The 19,921-nt window shown below is 37.9% G+C and overlaps 5 protein-coding genes across 5 annotated transcripts; 1 reads left to right on the forward strand and 4 right to left on the reverse strand.

The window, feature by feature from the left end:
- Positions 1-235: 235 nt before the first annotated feature.
- On the reverse strand, positions 236-1,607 carry INS49_015793 (uncharacterized protein; the record flags this gene model as incomplete). The annotated part of the gene is made up of 4 exons (XM_043176471.1): positions 236-618; positions 808-1,058; positions 1,348-1,367; positions 1,422-1,607. 4 exons carry the CDS (start codon positions 1,605-1,607, stop codon positions 236-238), a joined length of 840 nt encoding a protein of 279 aa, XP_043019926.1.
- A 1,469-nt stretch (positions 1,608-3,076) lies between these two features.
- Positions 3,077-4,286, reverse strand: INS49_015794 (uncharacterized protein; the record flags this gene model as incomplete). Its single annotated transcript, XM_043176472.1, has 2 exons — positions 3,077-3,909; positions 3,983-4,286. 2 exons carry the CDS (start codon positions 4,284-4,286, stop codon positions 3,077-3,079), a joined length of 1,137 nt encoding a protein of 378 aa, XP_043019927.1.
- Positions 4,287-6,102: 1,816 nt separating this feature from the next.
- INS49_015795 (uncharacterized protein) lies at positions 6,103-8,066 on the reverse strand (the record flags this gene model as incomplete). Its single annotated transcript, XM_043176473.1, has 5 exons — positions 6,103-6,586; positions 6,656-7,367; positions 7,447-7,788; positions 7,876-7,966; positions 8,019-8,066. The coding sequence occupies 5 exons, from the start codon at positions 8,064-8,066 to the stop codon at positions 6,103-6,105; spliced, it is 1,677 nt and encodes a 558-aa protein (XP_043019928.1).
- Positions 8,067-9,409: 1,343 nt separating this feature from the next.
- Positions 9,410-10,248, forward strand: INS49_015796 (uncharacterized protein; the record flags this gene model as incomplete). The annotated part of the gene is made up of 3 exons (XM_043176474.1): positions 9,410-9,954; positions 10,031-10,184; positions 10,243-10,248. 3 exons carry the CDS (start codon positions 9,410-9,412, stop codon positions 10,246-10,248), a joined length of 705 nt encoding a protein of 234 aa, XP_043019929.1.
- Positions 10,249-10,424: 176 nt separating this feature from the next.
- Positions 10,425-11,276, reverse strand: INS49_015797 (uncharacterized protein; the record flags this gene model as incomplete). Its single annotated transcript, XM_043176475.1, has 1 exon — positions 10,425-11,276. The coding sequence occupies one exon, from the start codon at positions 11,274-11,276 to the stop codon at positions 10,425-10,427; it is 852 nt and encodes a 283-aa protein (XP_043019930.1).
- Between the last annotated feature and the right edge of the window lie 8,645 nt (positions 11,277-19,921).

Genomic DNA, 19,921 nt, shown 5'->3' on the forward strand with positions numbered 1-19,921 from the left:
CACCCGGAATCGACGGTCAACCTCATGGATAGGGCGAACTATTGAAGACCTCAATTACATGACTGGTGCGACGACAAATGCCCAGTCCTCGTTCTGGGGACTCGTAACATTCCCGAGGCTGCTACTTATTGGCGCGGGCAAGCGGTTTTGGACTGAACCACCAAAGCCAGGCGTGCATGACATAGGTGTTGGGGCTGTGGTTAAGCTTGAATGAAGGTGATGTCCCGTTGAAGGGCTACACGGCGTTGGGCCCCTTCTCTTGGTCGGAGGAAAGGCTTGATTGGTGTAGAAGGTGCCGATTGTTGTTGCTGGGGGTCTGTCCCGAGTGTCCCGAGTGTCCAGAGGAGCCGGGCTGGTAGTACGCGGGTCTGCCTTGGGCGACTGAGGCGCCATCTGTGTCGAAGCTCCTAAGGAGTTTGCGCATCATCGGGAGGCAACATGCAATGATGCTCAGGCCGGTCTCGACCACACTCCACAGGATGACCGAACCGAATCGGTATCCCTCATCGCTACCACCCGTGTTTTCGAGCCGGGACGGGATGCGAATAATGGAAGCGAGGCATGCGATGCCGCCCATGGCCAAGATCACCCCTAGTGACAGCTTGAGGCTCTTCTGCACTGCAGCAAAAGGAGTCAGCCATCAAAGAACTGAGGGAGAAGTTTCATCTGGATATAGGGAGGAACAGGACATAGTATGGCCATAGCTTGTTTCACAACCTGCAGCCTGATAATACCTTTGTGGTATTGGCTATAGATAGGAAATTGTTTTTCTTGAAGGGGTGAACATTGTATCCGGAAGCTGCTTACTGTTGAGACCGCGGATCATGAACAAAGGTACAGCGGCTAGCGCGATGTCGACGAGGATGTAGACGGCCACCCAGAGAAAATAGATGACGAGTATTGTGTAGGCGGAGTCTCGACAACCACTAAAAGGGTCGCAGCGCACGACGTAATAAAGGAATGAAGCGGTTGATGATGCAGCGACCACGATCATGATGAGCCAGAGAGCCCAGGTGGTCTTCCGATGGCCGGTCCCGTTGTTTATTCGTAGCAGTGTGCTGCAAATACTGGCTTTGGTAAACCCCATCGCCAGTGTGTACGTAACTTTGATCCCTAGGTTTGATTGCCTCAGTACCTTGCAAGAAAATAAGGAACTTAGTGTTCAAACGGGATTCGACCGTTTGATAGACCACAGGAGAACGAGATTTGGCTCGCTGAGAGACTTTCGAGGTTTGTGATGGCTTACAGTACGCTGCCTGGGAGAAGTTCCTTATCATGGGCTTGGACAGCATTGAATCCGGAGAGCCCATTCCTAGTACCGTTGTGCCCCACGCCACAAATGCGTACTGGATCAAGTTGAAGATCTGCTGCATGTCAGTGTTGCTGTAGAAATGCTCGCTTGCCGCTATATGTTGACTTACCAGCCCAAGCCATGTAACGCCGTCGTCAACATGAAAGCTTCGGTCTCGAATACGCTGCCAAGTGCGGGGAACGACTGCAATCATGCAAAAAAGGCCGAGCAGGATGGTGATGATCAGAATGGTCTCTGCAAAGCCGGTGGGGCGCAGGGAGCTAGGCCCCGTCGTGGGGATCCGTTGCGAGGACATGGCTCGGGGTCAAGTGGTGATAGAGGCGTCCTATGGCAGCTGCCTGTGTAACTGGACAGGATGGTGACGGTTTGTTCAGGTGGTGAGTTTGGTAGAAGAATAGAGGAAATGGTGCTCTCGGCACTCTGGGCAGGGAAGTAATGGCCCAAAAGAGATGGCTAGTCAGCACATCAAAATCAGCACCATGGACTTGACTCTGTTTACACAAACGCCCCCTTGAGCAGGAAGTGAAATGCGTCTGGCAAACGACCGTCCACTGATAGCAAGCTGTGCCTTGCAGCAGCAGCAGCGGAAACGATTCAGACCCGGATCAGCCACATCTCCTGAGGCTTTCCATCATATCCTGATTTTTCAAAGGCAGGAAATGCTCTGGAGATGACTCAATAATATTATCGGTACGGCCTGGCCATCGGAATGAGGGTTTAGTTCAGCTGAGTAGCAAACCTATGCAACTATGACTTTTGTCCAGGATTCCCACAAGCTTCTTTATCAATCAGGAGACACATCTTCACAGTGGTGAACGAATCTAGACCGCCTGAGCTCCTCTCGGCCGAGACATCATGCAGCTCGATGGCATGGGGGATTCAGGCGGTAGGCAGAGTATTCTGGTAAAGCCGACTCCTCAGCAGACACATGTCAGGACTGATAAAAGGTGCAGTGTCAACGACCAAATTGTCTTTGTGATATTTAAATGAACCACATATTTCTCGTCCATAGGGCCTTTTCCCATTACCAAAATGCAATGCCATATTTGATGCTGCCAGAATGCAATGCCCTATGCCATGATCTACCATAATGCAGACTTCCGAGGTGAGATACAGTAATGTCGTACAGCAATCCTTCCTTGGGCGCGATGCCACCCTTCAACTAATTGGAGAATGTTACAGATCGGGCGGTGGCGCAGCCAGATGTGTCAATGATAGACCAAAGCGCGCAGTTCTGCTGGGGGACAAGGCCGATGGAGCAGCCAGCCAAGATCCCAGTCAGCGTGACGGCCCGGCCATAGTTGGCAGGGCTGTTCTGATGTGTTCGTTTCTATGCATAATGGGCCAATGGTTCAGTTCAAACGTCGGGAGTGATGGAAAGGAGACGCGAGAGGCCAGCATCGCAATATCGCGGAACATCAGCGCTTCCATATCAAAAGGGTGAACAAAGCACAATTTGTTAGGTTAGTTCGTTGGGTATATATATATATATATATTTTTTTTTGGTTCTTCTATAACATTGTATGTCGTCTTATCTCATAATTCCTCCTTCTATAGGGTTCGTATCCAAGCAGTTTACCTGCATTTAAGGAGTGTGTCGGTCAAGGCGCAACCACTGTCAAAATCCTGTTCCCAAAAGGCCCTTCACCATTCTACAACCAATTGCAATGCGCACAAGTTCCAGCCTTGGTACCACATGCAGTCAGTGATAGTGTGAGCAACATGAGCTATGCTCACCGCGTCAACATCGGCTGGACCCGCATCTCAAACACACTCTTGATCGCCTGCTGGCCGATCCCCGGCAAAGCCTGCTTCATCCAACTCTTCAGGTTCTCCCACGCCTGCACGATCCATTTCATCAACGCCCCAAACGCAGAGCGGAACCAGCCCCAGACAGTGTCCCAGGGGATGAAGTAGATGGCGGCCGCGGCACCGACGCCAGCGAGTGCGAGCTGGGCCGGGGCCGGACAGGCACAGCAGCCCGGCGCCGATCTTGAAGGCGCCGTCGATGCCCGACTCGGCCGCCTTGGTGGCGACCTGGATGGCGATGCCGCCGGCGTAGCACTCGACGACGGACGCGAGGGTGGTGGTCCCCGCGGCGACGTCGAGCAGCTTGTTGACGGGGCTGCGCCACTTGTTCCACTCCGGGTTGCCCTCGCACTTTGCGTCGCACATCTCCTTGAAGTGCTTGGCGACCTCCTCGCGCTGCTGCTTCGAGATGATGCCCATGGCGTCGCGGGCCGTCCAGGGGATCCCGTTGCCCATGCTCACCTGGATGATGACGTCCGGCCCCAGGATGATGTTGTGCTCGCCGACGTGCTTGGTCTGCCACTCGTCCAGCCGGACGCCGCAGAAGGTCGAGCCGCCGTTGAGGACCAGCTTGCTGTTGCCCTCGACCGTGCCGGGGACCTTGGAGACGTTTGCGCACCGGATGATGTACAGGTTGTCGATGTTCTCCGGAACGGTGAACGTGGACGTCTGCAGGTCGATGTAGCGGCTGACCAGGAGGAACAGCTCGTGGACCTGCCCGTCGCTTGCGCTGCTGTCGATCTCCCGTTGCAGCGCCTCTGGTGTTGTGAAGCACATTGCGGCCTTGGCTGGGGATGAGATGCATGTTAGTGTATGGTTGGTTGGATGACACCGCAAACAGGCATGAAGCAAGTGACATACCCTTCCTTCCCTTCCACCATCGCGGCCTAGCCCGGTCCTTCAGGGATGGAATGGTACTCTTCCTGACCACCGGGATCAGGACAGCCCCTTCGTGTGCCTTCCATCGCTTGATTCCCTGGTACACCTGGTCGCACTCCAGCTGAGTTGATGAGCGGCCTTTGCCTTCTTCCTCATCCGCCTTTGTCTCACGTGAGCTCTGCTTGGTGAGGGACGATGTCTTGCTGAGGGATGACGTCTTGCTGAGGGACGACGTCTTGCTGAGGGACGTTGTGGACCGTCTGACTAGTGCCATCGTGTTGGACATTGTGTAATTGGACGTCTGCTGCCGGCGCAGACCTGGGTGTTGTTTTGAAAAGAGTGCTGTTGTCCTCGAAAGAAGCGTATAATTGACTGGTGTCAAGATTGTTTGTTCGATGAGTCAATGGGTCTGGCTCGTGGACGTCGATGGACGGCTTCCAGATAAAGGCTCAATGCCCCCTGCATGGGATGGAGCCACAAGGACCGTCCCGGTAGCTCCGCGAGGCCATAGTCGACTCCATATCGGGTCCATGTCAGGAGAGGATATCGTTGTTGCCGTCCACGGAGACGGCTTGCTTGATTGGGCTAGAGAGAACTGAGTGGAGGCCGGGAGCCACTTCATCGACACGTGTATGGTTGGTGGTTCATGCAATGGGGGCCCCGCTGCTTACTGTCATCACCAGGTACCCGGCACAACACTCTCACCGCTCTAGGGGGCCCTCTGGATCTTGTTTCTCGCCAACCCACTGGCACCACAATCGATAGGGCAGCGAATAACGCGGCACGAGGCATATATTTGCCGAGTCGACTTGCAGTGGGGATCGCGAGATCTGGAGCAGAAATGTCCGACGTACCGAGCTCCAAATGGGTTAGGGTTATAAGATTCATGAGAAATGAGAACAATGCAAGCTCGGGTCAACAGTGGATGAGCGATAAGAACGCATTGGCATGTTCTACCAGCAGCGCACCCTCCGGAGCATCCTCTCACGGGCTCACCTGTAGACTCTCTTCTCAGTCCCACTCGTAGTCGTCTTCGGGGTGGTGTGCTCATGACCTGGTAGGACGCGCGCATCTCCTCGCCTGTCTTCTCCGAGCTGAGTATGTGCTGCAGGCTTTTCCACTGTCCTTCAAACCTCGGCTTCTGGACCTACAGGGGCTTTTCGAACATGGCTATGTTCGCCAGGCCAGGTCAACTGTGATGACTCAGATCTCCTCGCAAAAGGCCACAGAAGTCATTGTATTCTTCGTCCTGATGCGACATTCGTACCGGTATCGACCGAGGTGCGACGATAGGGAGACGGTGTCCGCCCTCCACTTGGTCGAACTCTTATAGACCGGAACAGAGGTTCTTCTGGGTGAGAAGCAGTGACGAAAGGAAGGACAGTGTAACCCAACCCTAGGTCCCGATGGCATTGACAACCTGGGCTGCGAGGCAGACTCGTTGCCCGTCGAGTCGAGCCATTCTTTGTAATTGCATGTGTTGACTCCCGCTTAAGGCATCGGATGGCGGAAAGGGGAGCAGAAGGATTGTGTCCCACTTGTGGTCAGGCCTGGCTGTTTTTCGGATCTCAAAGCAGGTTGCGTAATTAGGGATCGGGGAGGGGCGCTCGGGCATCTGCAAGGTGTCCGTAAATCGAGGAAGCGCGGACAGGTTAGAGAGTCGACGTGCCCTGAAGTAGTACTCTTTACCCCAGCTGCACAGGGCCAATGCGATCCATTGTGCTCATCTCAAAGCCACCCCTCGAGATTTGCAATAGGGCCTGAGCAACGGTAGGGAGACATATCATTGACTGAGAGCAGCTCCTCCGAGGCAATGGCTGTAGATCCAGGTCGGTACTACGAAGCGCTCTGGATTGCATTCCCATAACTAGTATTATATGAGCTCTAGGGGCAGATGTATGTACGATTTACTTCAGTATTTAAGTTTCAAGTCGTAGACTCCTTGTATCTGTGAAACTTCCCAAGTTGTTCTTCCTTTTGGAATTGAATTATAAACATTAAGAGCCAAAATATGGACACAAGCCCATCCGCTACGTTCCATATGCACATAGCTGCGTAGCCACGTCATTTACTGCTCCGCTCCTCGAGCATCTCATACCCCATCAAGACAACTCATACCTTTGGGGGACAGGCAGTTCCGCCTGCGGCGTCGACCCGACGACTTCCGACCTCGGCGGCGCTTGCCCCGGCATCTCAGCGTGCGGCGCCGCGCCATATCGATTATCATAACCACCAGTGCCATAATACGTTTTCTCTCCCGCGCCTTGGGCTTCGATGTTCTGCTGCAGTGCCGCTCGTTTCGCCTTTCGTCGTCTCAGGAGGAAAAACACCGCCGCACCGATAAGAGCTACGCCCGCGACGCCGCCCACGACCCCGCCGGCTATGGCGCCTGTGCTGCTCGAACCTGTGGATTCTGAGCCGGAGCTGGAAGTCGATGTGCCCGAGGACGCACCGGACCCGCTCCCGGATTCTCCTGTGCCTGACGAGCTGTCGCCCGATCCGGTGTCGTCGGTCGCTGCGGCGGTAAAGTTCTGAACGGAAAAGAGATCCTTCAGGCCCGAGTAGGCAAAGTCGGCCATGCGGTCGCTACGGAACATCAAGTCAGTCAGCAATCGTACCCGACATGAACCCGCCCGTCGTTGAGTGAGGACCTACTGGTCATTGTAATAGTTCTGCACGTCTGTTGCCAGGTTGTACACCGTCTGGTTGCTCAGGTAACCCGTCGTGAACGACAAGCTGCTCATATCAAATATCGCCAGCCCCTGGTCGTGCGTGTCCCGCGTGTTGAACACGTCGTCGTAGAGGCTCGTCGGGCCATTCTGAGTCGTGTCGACGCCCCCGATCGCCAGGACCTGGCCGCCCCCGACGTGCTCGCACGTGAGGCCGTGGCGCGGGCGGAGGGCCTGGTAGTCGGCCTTGAACCAGTGGAAGGACGGCAGCGACAGCACGTACGCCTCGTCCCACGGGATCGAGGTCGAGCCCAGGTTCCCGTCCCAGCCCGCGTACACGAGGATCTCGTACGTGTTGTTGGACGACGCGGCGCCCGCCATGCAGTACTCCTTGCGGCCCGCGGGGATGTTCCCCGTCGTGGTCTGCTCGTACCACGTGTCGGTCGCGGGGTCGAAGACCTGGACTGAGTTGAAGGACAGCAGGTACTTCTCCGTTGACCCTTTCTGGAGCTGGTGGCCTCCGGCGGCGATGATGACGCCCGCGGGCCCGAAGTTGGGCACATATTGCATCTGGCCGCGCTGCACGTATCCAGATGTGGAAATACCCGAGACCGTCGCGTTGGTTGCGACCTTTGTGGCAAAATCGTATTTGAGGAGACCACTGACGGGCACCTCGGTCCTGTTATCCAAGATTTGGCCTGAGAGTATGGTTAGATCTCAGCAACGGCATCTGAGATTTTGTCAGGCATGGGCGCTGCCTGCGCTGGACCAACTTACCACCCAGGAAGTATCCAGCCCCGTTCCCACTGGCCACAGGTCCCGCGAAATGCCTGGGCTGCGCTGTGAAGTATTCGTCCGTGGTATCATTGAGGTTCGTCCACGTCCCCGTTGCTCCATCATCGCTAGGCTTGAATGACCACAAGCCTTGCGATACTGTTGGCTGATCGCCAAAATCCGATGAAAGACCCGCAAACCCCGTGTAAAGCAACCCCGACGCTTGATCGACCCATATGCCCGCCCTGTTCAGATCCGGCACGCCAGATGGCTTTTCTATTGACGTGTAGGCCACGGTATCTGGTTCGAAATTGGCCGACAGATCGATCGATAATAAAGTCGACGCTAGTGACACGTTTTAGAGACGCATGCCGCGAACACCAGTCTGCAAGGCCGAGTTGGGATGTGGCCAGGACATTAGCGATGGCTTACAGTATTGATATGTCGCCCCACTGCTGCTCGAATATGAGAATTCGCCGCCGTCAATATAGACTCTGCCATTGAGCACCGCAGCTGTTCCAACCTACGTGTCAGTACGACGTGATGTTGAACTCAATCTGAGTATAGATACTTACAAGAGTGATACGCTCTCCGCAGAAAAACATTATCTGAAACAGCACCATCGACCTGTCTCGATCGTAGTTCTGATCGAGAGTGCACAGGGTTAGCTAGTGCTACACCCACCGCCCAGGACCAGAGAAGCAGCTGCTATTATTGCCAGGATATTAGGCCGACACGTGGTGCGACATCCACAGCGCGGCCAATTTCTATGATCGTGGCGACTCTGTGTATTAGCGGGAAATAAATCGAGAGGTGGCCAGCAGGGTGGTCCTATCCTCAACCAGAAAGGAGAGACTACAGTACTAGTTCCTCAGGAACGCGCCGGAGATCCTAGAGGAGAGGGACATTGTCTTTTTGGTCAAGCCGGCCGGCTTACCAATGCGGGCCTTCAACGCTTATTGTGACACAGGAAGGATTCGCTCGCGTAGAGGGCCTGTCCTGGCTGTGTCGCTTGGGCGTGGGGAGCTGAAGGATCACCGCTCCTTGTGGGGGCGGACCGGCGTCTGCGGGCCCAATCCGGAGGCTGCAATCCGGGTTTGGCACGGCCGTCAAGATTGCGATGTCAGCGAGGCAGATTAGCTTCGCCTGGTGTGGGCCCCTTCCAGGCACCCAAAAGTCAAAAGTCTTGGCCCACAACAGCTGAGGCTTCGCGACATGCTGGAGAATGGCTCACTTCGGAGCAAGTGGTAAGCTTGACTTATCGCGTCCTTGAATCCTTCAGTTGATTTAGCAACTTGTATAAATGGGCAGTGTGGTTATTTCTTGGCTATTAGCATTCCGGTGTGCCATCCCGGACCTGGTGGAAAGCCCTCGGGGTAGTCCACGACCGGGGCCCGGGACACTGGATGCAAGAGTGGGTGGCCTATGTAGGACAGTACCTAATGAGAAATGATCTGATGTTTAGCGGTCGAACTGAATTGTGAATTGGGAACAGGATGCAAACTCGATTTTTTTCCGATTGGCTACGGTGGTGGCAGAAATTTGGAATCTGCCACAGTCGGCCCCCATCCACCGAAAGGGAAATCAGAGTCATGAACGCGGCAAGCACATCATCCCCCTACTCGCCATGCAACAGTCCAGGAAAGAGGGATAGGGTCACAGAGCTCTCTCTCATTTCGACGGAATTGTGCGGCTGGAAGAGACTTTCTGGTCGGAAATAATTCGAGTTCCTCGGCTACCACATAATCCACAGCAGACCTGCACGTTTTGACCCGCAATGACGTCTTTTCGAAGATGGGACATTTCCAGAGGCCGACAAGAACACTCGGGGCGTCAGATGACGCTACTCGTGCTGACTTTTGATCGTGTGCTCATGTCCGAAAGAATCACAACAACTGCGCTCAAAATTCACAATTAACTGTCCAGGGACGCTTGAAGTTGCGGGAGGGAGGATTCATCAACCAGCATGGCGACTGGACTTTGGCCCAGGGTCTTCGGACCCGGCTTCCGCTATTCTCACAAGCTTTGGGTCTTCCCCCTCGTAGCAGGCATTTCCTGGTTCTCCACGCTCACCATCCTCCTCGTCCGATGGCTGGCACTCGGCCAGCCCAGATATCCCGGCCAAATCAACCCAGATATCCCGTTCATCAGTGACATCGCGGCCTTCAACTTCCAGCCAGTGTTTATTGTGGGCTGTGCCGTCACCGGCGTCGCCTTCGCCGGCACCGTCTTTGCCGTGCACCATGTGCGGTACTCGCCCAAATTCTATGGGCTGACCGACGACGCCGAGTGGAGGCAGACCACGAGCTTCGTGGCCTTGTTCATGGGCCTCTTGGCGTCTGTGTGCCTCGTGTGTCTCAGCATCTTTGATACGTTTGAGAACAACGATGAGCACCGCTTCATTCTCATGTGCACGTTCGCCGGGCTTGGGCTGGCTGCGATACTGACGGCTATCGTGTGGTGGGACCAAGCCTGGGCAGCCACGGCGCAATTTCCTGGCTTGCGAAAATGGTGAGTTTTGTCCGTCCCGAGTTGCCCATTCCAGTCATTATTTTGCACGGCTGACACCCCACACCCCCATCATCAGGTGTATTGTCAATACGTTCCTGATGGTAATCCAGACAGCTCTTGGGTTCTCATTCACCGTCTTCTTCTGGATGGGACGGTACAGAGCCGCCGGGTTCCTGGAGTGGTCTCTGTGTTATGTTGGCTCCATTTGGCTCGTTTCCTTTGTCGGATATGTCAGGTGTGTATATGAAAGCCAAAAGAGTAGCACACGAGCTGATGTCCCTTCCGCAGATTTAGAAAAAACATCAGTGATACTGGTGCTGTGGGCGAGCGGCAGCCTTTGTTACACTCGGCGGACTGAAATGGTGGTATGCTGATGCCGCGCATCTAGATCGTCCATCCCTGCCGATCGAATGGAGGTCTGCCTGCGAAGAGGGATGCAATGATAGAAGAGTTTGTGTGTAACTCGAACGTCATCTTGAGCGATATGGCATCAGCCGTCGCAGGCCTCCGATAATCGATGACACCAAGCTGCCTTCCTCATCAAATCCATGCCTTTCACCTTCGAGTTTGGGCACAATTCTCTGTGGGATGATGTCAAAGAGGAAGTCCTTAGTGGACTTGTCGTACGGCGCGTTCTCCCAGCCAGGTATCAGCGTGGCAGCCATTTGTTGGTGGAAAGAAACCTTAACATCCTCGCAAAACAGCTTCACGACATCCCACGGATCCATGTCCTGCCTCTTCACGCGGCCAGGAGGGGCATGCCAGACTGCATCCCCCTCAAGGTAGTCCACAAGTTGGTACTGCAGAGCACCCGTGGGGACGTGGTCCCTTGGGACCCAACCCTCTTCGGAGAACACTATTGATACAGTGCGTAACCCAGTAAGGACGCCGAGGCATTCGACAAATGTCCTCACTTCAGCGGGTGAACCCAGCACGCGGGCGTCCAGGCCGAGATGGCGCAGATTCCCCGGCGATTCGGTCCAGCTCGCAAGGAACTCGCGGCAGAAGAAGGCCTCCCAGTCCCGGGCCGAGACATAAATGGCGTCCAATTCCAGGTCGAATGTCCTATACGGGCCCAAGCAGGCGCCCCTGTCGTAGTGGCGGAATTTGAGCTGTTTGCGAGCCATGGCGCGAGACTCGTGGCAGACATGCATGAGGGTGTTGTATCTAATGTCAAACGTGACAGATGCGGGGTCACCACTTGCAGAGTCCTCGGATCTGAAGATGTGTACGCTGGGCCCTGGAGACTCGTCCAGGCTTGCCTGCCATACTTCTCGCTGCAGCTCAAGAGGGAGGCTAGCGAGCTGTGGGAATGACGGCATCGAGAAGGAGAGTTTCGGCCTATTCCGCTTGAAATGACTGGAAAGGGCTTTGAGGAGAGATTAATTGTGGGACATGAATGAGAATGAATCTCGATACGCCTCCCATGCATTTCACTTCGTCAATGCAGTGTTAAGGGACAGATTGAGCATGTTGCCTGGTGGCAACTTAATGGTAGTTGTTAGATTGTATGTAATCATCGATATTGTTAATAATTGAATGGGTCCTTTTCAATAACTTGGTTATGTCTTATTTTCCTTTATTCTAGTGGACCGTTTCCTTTTTAATGGTTAGGCCTTTTTTATTAAAATTAATATTATTGCCTAAGGCACTTATTATTTAATATGCTTTGATAGTTAGTTTATAGCAAACCACTTAATTTAACATACCCTCTTAAACTTATAGGTATTAAAAAGCTAAATATAAGATTAGTTTATAGCAAACCACTTAATTTAACCTTATTTTAATTTTTTATTGCTTTATATTTATTTTTTATAAAATTTTTATTTAAAGTATTTTACTTTTTTTATTTTTTTTTATTTTTTAGCTTAAGTTAATAAAGAAATCTTGTTTATTTCCCAGCTAATAAGGATTTGATTTTATTAATCTATTTACTATTATTTTTACCATTAATATATATTTTATTAAAATTTAATTACTTTAAACTTTTTATTAAAGCTAGTAATTATAAATATTCATATGCTATAATTTTATTTTAAAAGTAATAACTTCCTTATTAATTAAGTTAATAATTTAAATATTATTATATTTAATTTAAATAATATTATTATTTAATTTTATTAATAGTTCTTTAAGGAGCTTGCTTATAAAAAGCGTTTCCTTTATAACTTATATAAGTATTAAAAGCTTAGCTTTTATTATTAATATAGTAATTATATCTTATTTATTTATTCTTTAGATAATAAGGCCTTTAAATAATTATATTATAAATACTTAAAAGCTTTTTTAATTAAGGGATTATTTATAAATAATGCATTATTTATAATTATAAGGTTATTAAAATTCTTAAAGTAAAGGGTAATATATTTAATACTATTAAAATAAAGAAGGATTTAATTAATAATATCTTAATGCTTTAAATTTAAATTTATTAATAATTAAGCAAGTTATAAAGTAATAAATATAATATTTAGTTATGTAAATATTATAATAAATAATAATAAATTAATCTTTTATTAATAAATATATATTTTAGCTAATAAGGCAGTATTTTCTTATAATAATAGCTTTTTAATTATTGTAAGAACTATATATAAAAAATTCTTTTTATTAGCTAATTTAATAATATTTTTAATATATAAGGTTTAGGGTAGCTAAATCCTTTTATTTAAATAATTTTAAATAATTTTTATGCTAAAGAATTATTATATTAAATCCCCTTTATTAATCTTATATTTTTCTTAAAGTTATTAAATAAAAGCATTAATTTATTTTTATTTATTATTTTAATAAGCTATAATAATATTATTAATATAAAAGAATATAAGAACTTTATTTTTAATATAATAATAAGGTTTATATAAAACTTATTTATAGCTTATAAAGTATTTTATTAAGTAATAAAATTATTTTTTTCTTTTTATATTTATAAAGCATTTTTATAAAGATACTTTAATTTATTAAAGTATAAATAAATGCATTAATAATATTATATTAAATTAATTTAAGATTAAACTTAAATATAATGGCAATAATTATTTAAAATAATTATTTAGCAAGAGTAATAATATAAATATTTTGCATTTATTTTTATACTTATTAATTTTTCTTAATAATAAGTTATACTTTATACTTTTAAAATATATTATGCTTATTAAATTTATAAATATATATTTATATATAGTTTAGGATTTATTTTTTAATTATATAAGTATCTTTTTTATTAATTTTAATTTATAGCTTTATGTTTTTATAGCTTTATAAATAATTAGCTTTTATCTTTTTAAATTATTATATTATTTTAATAAATTTAAAAGGTTGCTTTTATGCATTTTTACCCCTTAATATAAATGTTTTTTAATTTAAGCTTTATTAAGGATTTTCTTATTTAACTTTGCTATTAAGGCAGCTTTTATGCTTATATGTTATGGTTTGGGCTTTGCCCATTGTAATTAGTTAGTGGGCTTTGGCCCTATAAGAATAGGCTTTGGCGCGAGTATAAACGGGGAGTAAACCTTCTCCTTTGCACTTTAAATATAAACTTTATTTAAATACCTTATAGCAAATAACTTAAGGCTAGCCTATAATATATATTTAAAGTCCTCTTGCATTATAAACCTATAATGCAATTATATAAAACCCAATATAACAAGACTTAGAAAGAATAATAACAGCCCGTTAAGCTCTTTCCTATTTAAAGGAACTCTCATTTTAGGAATATTTAGCAACTTAGCTAATAGAAATAAGGGCTAAGTTTGCAGTAAATAAGGAAGCAATTAGCATTAAAGGGGCTTAATTTTTTTATATATTTAGTTAGCTAGGAACTTTTTATAATTACTTTTTACTTTATATTAATTTTATAAAGATATTTAAGGGGCAGCTAAAGAGCTTTTTAAAGAAGGTTTGCTTTATGCTTAGGAACCCTTTTAAGCGAAGGCGTGTTAAGCTTAGCTTAGTTGCGTTATAATAACGTTATAAGGAGGAAATAATAAAATTTCTTACTTAATTTAATTAATTAGCTTATATGGCAAAAGCTTAAAATTAGCTAAATAAGTATAAAATATTATTAATAGCTAATGGCTTAATCTTTATAATAAAAGCTTGGCTTAATTATAAGGAATGGCTAAATATATTTAAGGCTTTTTGCTTTGCCTTATAGCAATATAAAGGCATTTTTAGCATTACAATAAGGAAGAATAATACTTAACCTTAAAATAATAAAGTAATAAATATTAATATTATAGCGATTTTAATAAGTAAAGTTAAGTATTTTATATATAACTAACTTAGCTATTATAAGTATAATTACCTTAATTATTATAAAAAAATAAGGATGCAGCTTTTATTAATTAAGGCTAGCAAGGGGAAGGAATTTATTTAAAGGGGCGTAAAATTTTTCTTATAAGGTAGGGTTTAAAAATAATGCTAGCTTAGCGCTAGCTTAAATTTAAAGTAGATTAGCTGTATGTTAGCTAGTTTAGCCCTATGGGAATACTTAGAATTTAGGAAATTCCCGCTAATAAAATAATTAAGCATTAATTAATCGCAAATTATATAATAAATCTATAGTTTTAAGGTTTTAAATAAGAAAGCTTATGTAAAAGGCTTGCATTAAAGGATTATAAAAATGCTATTAGCTTAGCTATTAATTTATGCCTAAATAATTATTTTTCATTAGCTTGCTTTAATTAGCATATTAAATTATAAGGGCTAGGGTGTGCTAATTATAGATAATAAGCTGGGCTTTTAACGTAATTAAAAGGCATTAAGGTATAATTAAATGGCTAAGCAAAGAGCAATGTTTAATTTGCAATTAAACTATAATGTTCTTTATTTTTTATTATATAGCTACTCTTTAAGGCTCGTTATAAGGATTTAGAGAAGGAGGATATGTTATGGTTTAAGCTTTGCTTATTGTAATTAATTAATAGGCTTTAGCTTTATAAGAATAGGCTTTAGCATGGATATAAACGGGGAGTAAACCTTTTCCTTTATACTTTAAATATAAACCTTATTTAAATACCTTATGGCAAATGATTCAAGGCTAGCTTATAACATTATAAGAAATATAGCTTATTATATAAGAGTTTAATAAATTTCTTTATTAAATGAAATTTTATTATTTATCTTTATTTAAATTATATAAATTAGGAATATAAATAGTAATAATTATAAAAATATAAGCAAAAGAATAAATTTTATATTTATTTAAGCATTATTTTATTAATTTGCTTTAAAATATTCTTTCTTTTTAACTTTTATATTTCCTTTTAAAATGCTATAAGTATTGCTTTTTTTATTAGTTTTAAATTAGGTTTTATTTCTTTAAGTATTTACTTTAATTAAGTCTTTTTCTTTTAGCTTTAGGATTTTATCTTTATTTAAGAGGGAGTATTTCTTTGCTTATTTTATTAAATAATTAATATTTATAATTAAAAGTTTATTTTTAAACTCTTTTTAGTTTTTATTAAATATTTAATATTTATTAAAGATAATATTCTTTATATTATTATTTTTTTAATAAAGGAAATTTATATTTAATAAATATTTAAAGATTAATATTTAATAAGATATTTAATTTATATTTATAGTTTTAAATGTTTATATATCTTTTTCTTAAGTTATGCATTTAAAGTTAACGCATATATTTTATACCTAAAGATTTATAAGCATGTTTAATTTAATTTTAAATTTAGCTATAATATATTAAGGCATTTTATAATTATTAATTAAAATTTATAATATAGCAATTTTTATTTAAGGTTATAGTTTAACGTTTTATTATTAAGATATATATTATGCATTTAAATTTTAATTAAAGTAATTATAGGAATTTTAAGCTTATTTACATTGCTTATATTTTCTCTTTAATTATATTCCTTAAGTATTTAACATTATTAGTTTAAGCTTATATATTTAATTTTAAAAACTGAATTTTAATATATTTTATTTTAAGAAAGCCTTTAATTATTGATTATTTTATATAGATTTTATTATTATATTTAATAACTTTAATAATCATTTTACATTATATTTTTATTATTTTAAGGAATGATTTAAGTACTTTAAGAATTATTTTGCTTTTTTAATTTTTAATGTAATAATTTTAAATATATCTTAAAGTTTTATATATAAGCAGTAATTATAATATATATTTATATATTTTGGGTTTATAATTATAAAAGTTTAATGCAATTCTTTTACCTTTTTATTTAAGGATTTCTTTTAATGCTTAATAAATTTACTTTATAATTTTAGCTAAAGCGTACATTTTATATTTAATTATTATTAATTTTTAAATATATATCCCTTAAGATAAAAATATAAAGTATTTAAATATATATAAGCTTAAATACTTTATTTAGCTATATTAAAGAATAGCTTTATTAACAAGTAGTTTTTATTACTATAAAATATATGCTTTTTTTATTAAATATTAAATATGCTTTAGGCCTTAATAATTTAATATTTAATAATATATTAATTATAAATATTTTGAAATAAATATAATGTTAATTTATTTTATTGCTTAAAAAGTATTAAGTTGTATTTATTATCTTAATAAATACCTTTCTTTTAAAGTTATTTTAAAGATATTAAAGTTATTAATAATCTTAAGTAAAAAGTAATATTTTTAAGATAAAGAATTATTAATTTATAATAAATTATTATAATACTATATTTTAAAATAAAAAGTTAATAATCATTAACTTATAAATAATTATTATATATAATTAGTTTTATATTAAATAATTTATTATTATTATTTATAATTAAGGTTATATTTATTAAGTTAAGTATTATTAAGTATTAAAAAGGGTATTCTTTTATATTTATTATAAAAGCTTTCTTAGCTTTTATATTAATAATATAATATTTAAAAAGTTAATTTTTAATTTTTTTAATTATTTTTATTTTAATTAGTTTTAAATTTTTTAATTTTAATTTAAACCTTAATTTCTTAATAACTTAAATTTATACTTATAAATTAATATTATTTTTAAAAGCTTATTTTATTTTTTCTTAAATCTTTTTTATAGCTTTTATTTAAGGTAAGCTTTTTTAAGAAAGATATAATAGCATTTTATAAGGGCATCAGGTATATTATATATAAGGTATCTTTTACTTAAAATATTTTTTTTTTAAAAATTAATAATGCTTCTTTTTATTATAGCCTTTATATAATTTAATTATGCCTTTTTATAATAATATTCTTTAATTTTTAATAATTTAAGTATTTTTATTCTTATTATTATGGTTTTTATTATTATTATAGGTAATTATAAATACTTTTTTTTAAAACTTTAATAATGTTTTATAAGCTATAAGCTATTAACTTCTTATGAAAGTTATTTTTAACTTTATAAAATGGAAAGTTTTTAATTATAATAGCTTATTATTTAAATTATTTAAAAAATACTGCTTATATAAGTAATAACCCTTATATTACTTATAATAAGTTTAATACCTATAATGCTATATTTTAATATTAAAAAGTCCTTTTTTAAAGACTTTTTATTATAAGTGCTTTTTATTTATTAATTTATATATATGCCTTTTTAATATTTTATAATAATTTAAGGGCATTTTTATATGTTATTTTTAATTTTATTTTTTTATTAATTAATAATATTTTATACCTTTTCTTTTAAATTTTAATATTATTCTTAAATTAATTTATTTATAATATAATAAGTACTTTTATAAGTTAAGGAAATTATTTAAAGTATTTACTTAATAAGTTTTTTTATAAATTAATATTCTTTTTTATAAGTTATATTAAGTTACTTAAATTATAATAAATTTAAGTTAAATATTTTTTAATTATCTTTAATAAGGTTTAATATTATTTAATTACTTATAACCTTTTTTTAAATTATATTTTTACTTTTTTCTTTATTATCTATTATTTAAAATTATGTAATTTATAATATATACAATTTCTTAATATATTCTTTTATTAAATATTAAGCATTTTAAAATATAAAATAAGGGATTTCTTATTTATAATATAAGTATTTAATCTTTATATTTAAACTTAAAGTTTAAATTTATAATTTTAATTATTTTAATCTTTAGGTTTTGCTAAAAAGGTATTTAAGGTTTTAATATTAATTTAATTAGCTTAAGGTAATGAAACTCTTAATTATTAAATTATATATAATTATTAATATTATTAATATTATTAATAATTAAATTGGTTCTTTTTAATAACTTAATTATGTTTTATTTTTCTTTATTTTAGTGGACCCCCTTTTTTTAATGGTTAAGCCTTTTTTATTAAAGCTAGCGTTATTGCTTAAGGTACTTATTATTTAATATGCTTTAGCGGTTAATTTATAGCAAACTACTTAATTTAATAATGGTGGAAAATATCGGCTCGGTAGGTTTGCGGGCTTTATAAACTCAGGGTTACTCTTATATGCAATTAATTATATTATTAAATCCAAGAAATGGTAAATATACTGCAGTTAAATGGTTTTATGGTAAATTTATAACGAATTTATAATAAATTTATTAGGAAATAGTAATTCATTATAAATTTATAAATAATATTATAATAAATGCTTAAGGCATTAATATTTATAAATTAAAATTAGCTTTTATAAAAAATTAAAATTAAAAGATAAAGAAAATTTAATAATTATTATATTAAATTATTAAAATTAATTATATATATAAGGATATTATTATATAATAAATATAAAATTAAATAATTAAATATTTTATTATTTTAAATTATAATAAAATAATTAAAGAAATTAATTAAAAAATTTAAAATATATATTTTATTAAATTAAATAATTAATATAATTAAAATTATAAATTTAATTTATAAGTTAAAATTTATAAACTTAAATATTATTATTATTATTAAAAAAGGCTTTTTTTATAATTAAAAATTATAAAATATAAATTATATTATTAAAATTATCTTTAATATTATAAAAAATATTTATTTAATATATAATAATTAAATATAAAGTTTTATAATTATTATAATAATACTTTCTTATTTATACCTTATAAATTATATTATTTCTTTTCTTTCTTAAAAGCTTTTTTATATATAATAATATATAAGTTTAAAATTTATTTTCTTTAATTTTAAAAATTTAATTAAAATCTTTATATATTTATAAATATAATTCTTTTATTTTATTTATTTTATATTTAAATAATTAAATAATTAATATTTTCCTTTATTATATATAAAATATATCTTTATTTTAATTATTATATAAAATAATTTAAAGTTTATATAAAAAGTTTATATTTATAATTATATATAAATAAAAGATTATAATATAAAGTAATTTTTATTATATAATATTTTTAATAATATTTAAATGTTAAATTATATTTTTTATTTATAAAGTTAACTTTTAATTTTTAAGTATTATAATATTATATAAAATCTTTTTTATAGCTATTTAAATAAAAATATAAAGATTTATAAAAAGTATTTTATATATAAGCTTTTAATTAATTAAAGTTAACTTTAACTTTAAAATTACTTAATATATTTTAATTATTATTAAATAAAAAGAAATCTTATCTTAATATTTATTTTTAAGGCTTTTTATATAATTTAAAGCTTATTAAAAAGAATTTTAAAAACCTTTAATATTATTTTATTTAAGTTATTTCTTTTAATTTATATAAAAGATAAAATTATTTAATTTATTTAATTTTAATTATAATTAATATTAATATTAAAATATATATTTAATAAGTTATATAATTTATTTTTTTTCTTATTTAACTTAATATAAAAAATATAAAAGTTTTTTATATAATTTAAAAGAATATTTAAAAGAATTATATAATAATAAATAATAATAATTAATTATTATATATATAATTAATTTAGCTATAAGAATTAAGTATAAGTTATAATTAAGTTATAACTTATATTTATTTAATTATAAAATAATTAAGGTAGCTTATAAATTATTATATATAA

Source organism: Diaporthe citri, assembly GCF_014595645.1.
Source record: "Diaporthe citri strain NFHF-8-4 chromosome Unknown scaffold_9, whole genome shotgun sequence".
Classification (NCBI taxonomy): domain Eukaryota; kingdom Fungi; phylum Ascomycota; class Sordariomycetes; order Diaporthales; family Diaporthaceae; genus Diaporthe; species Diaporthe citri.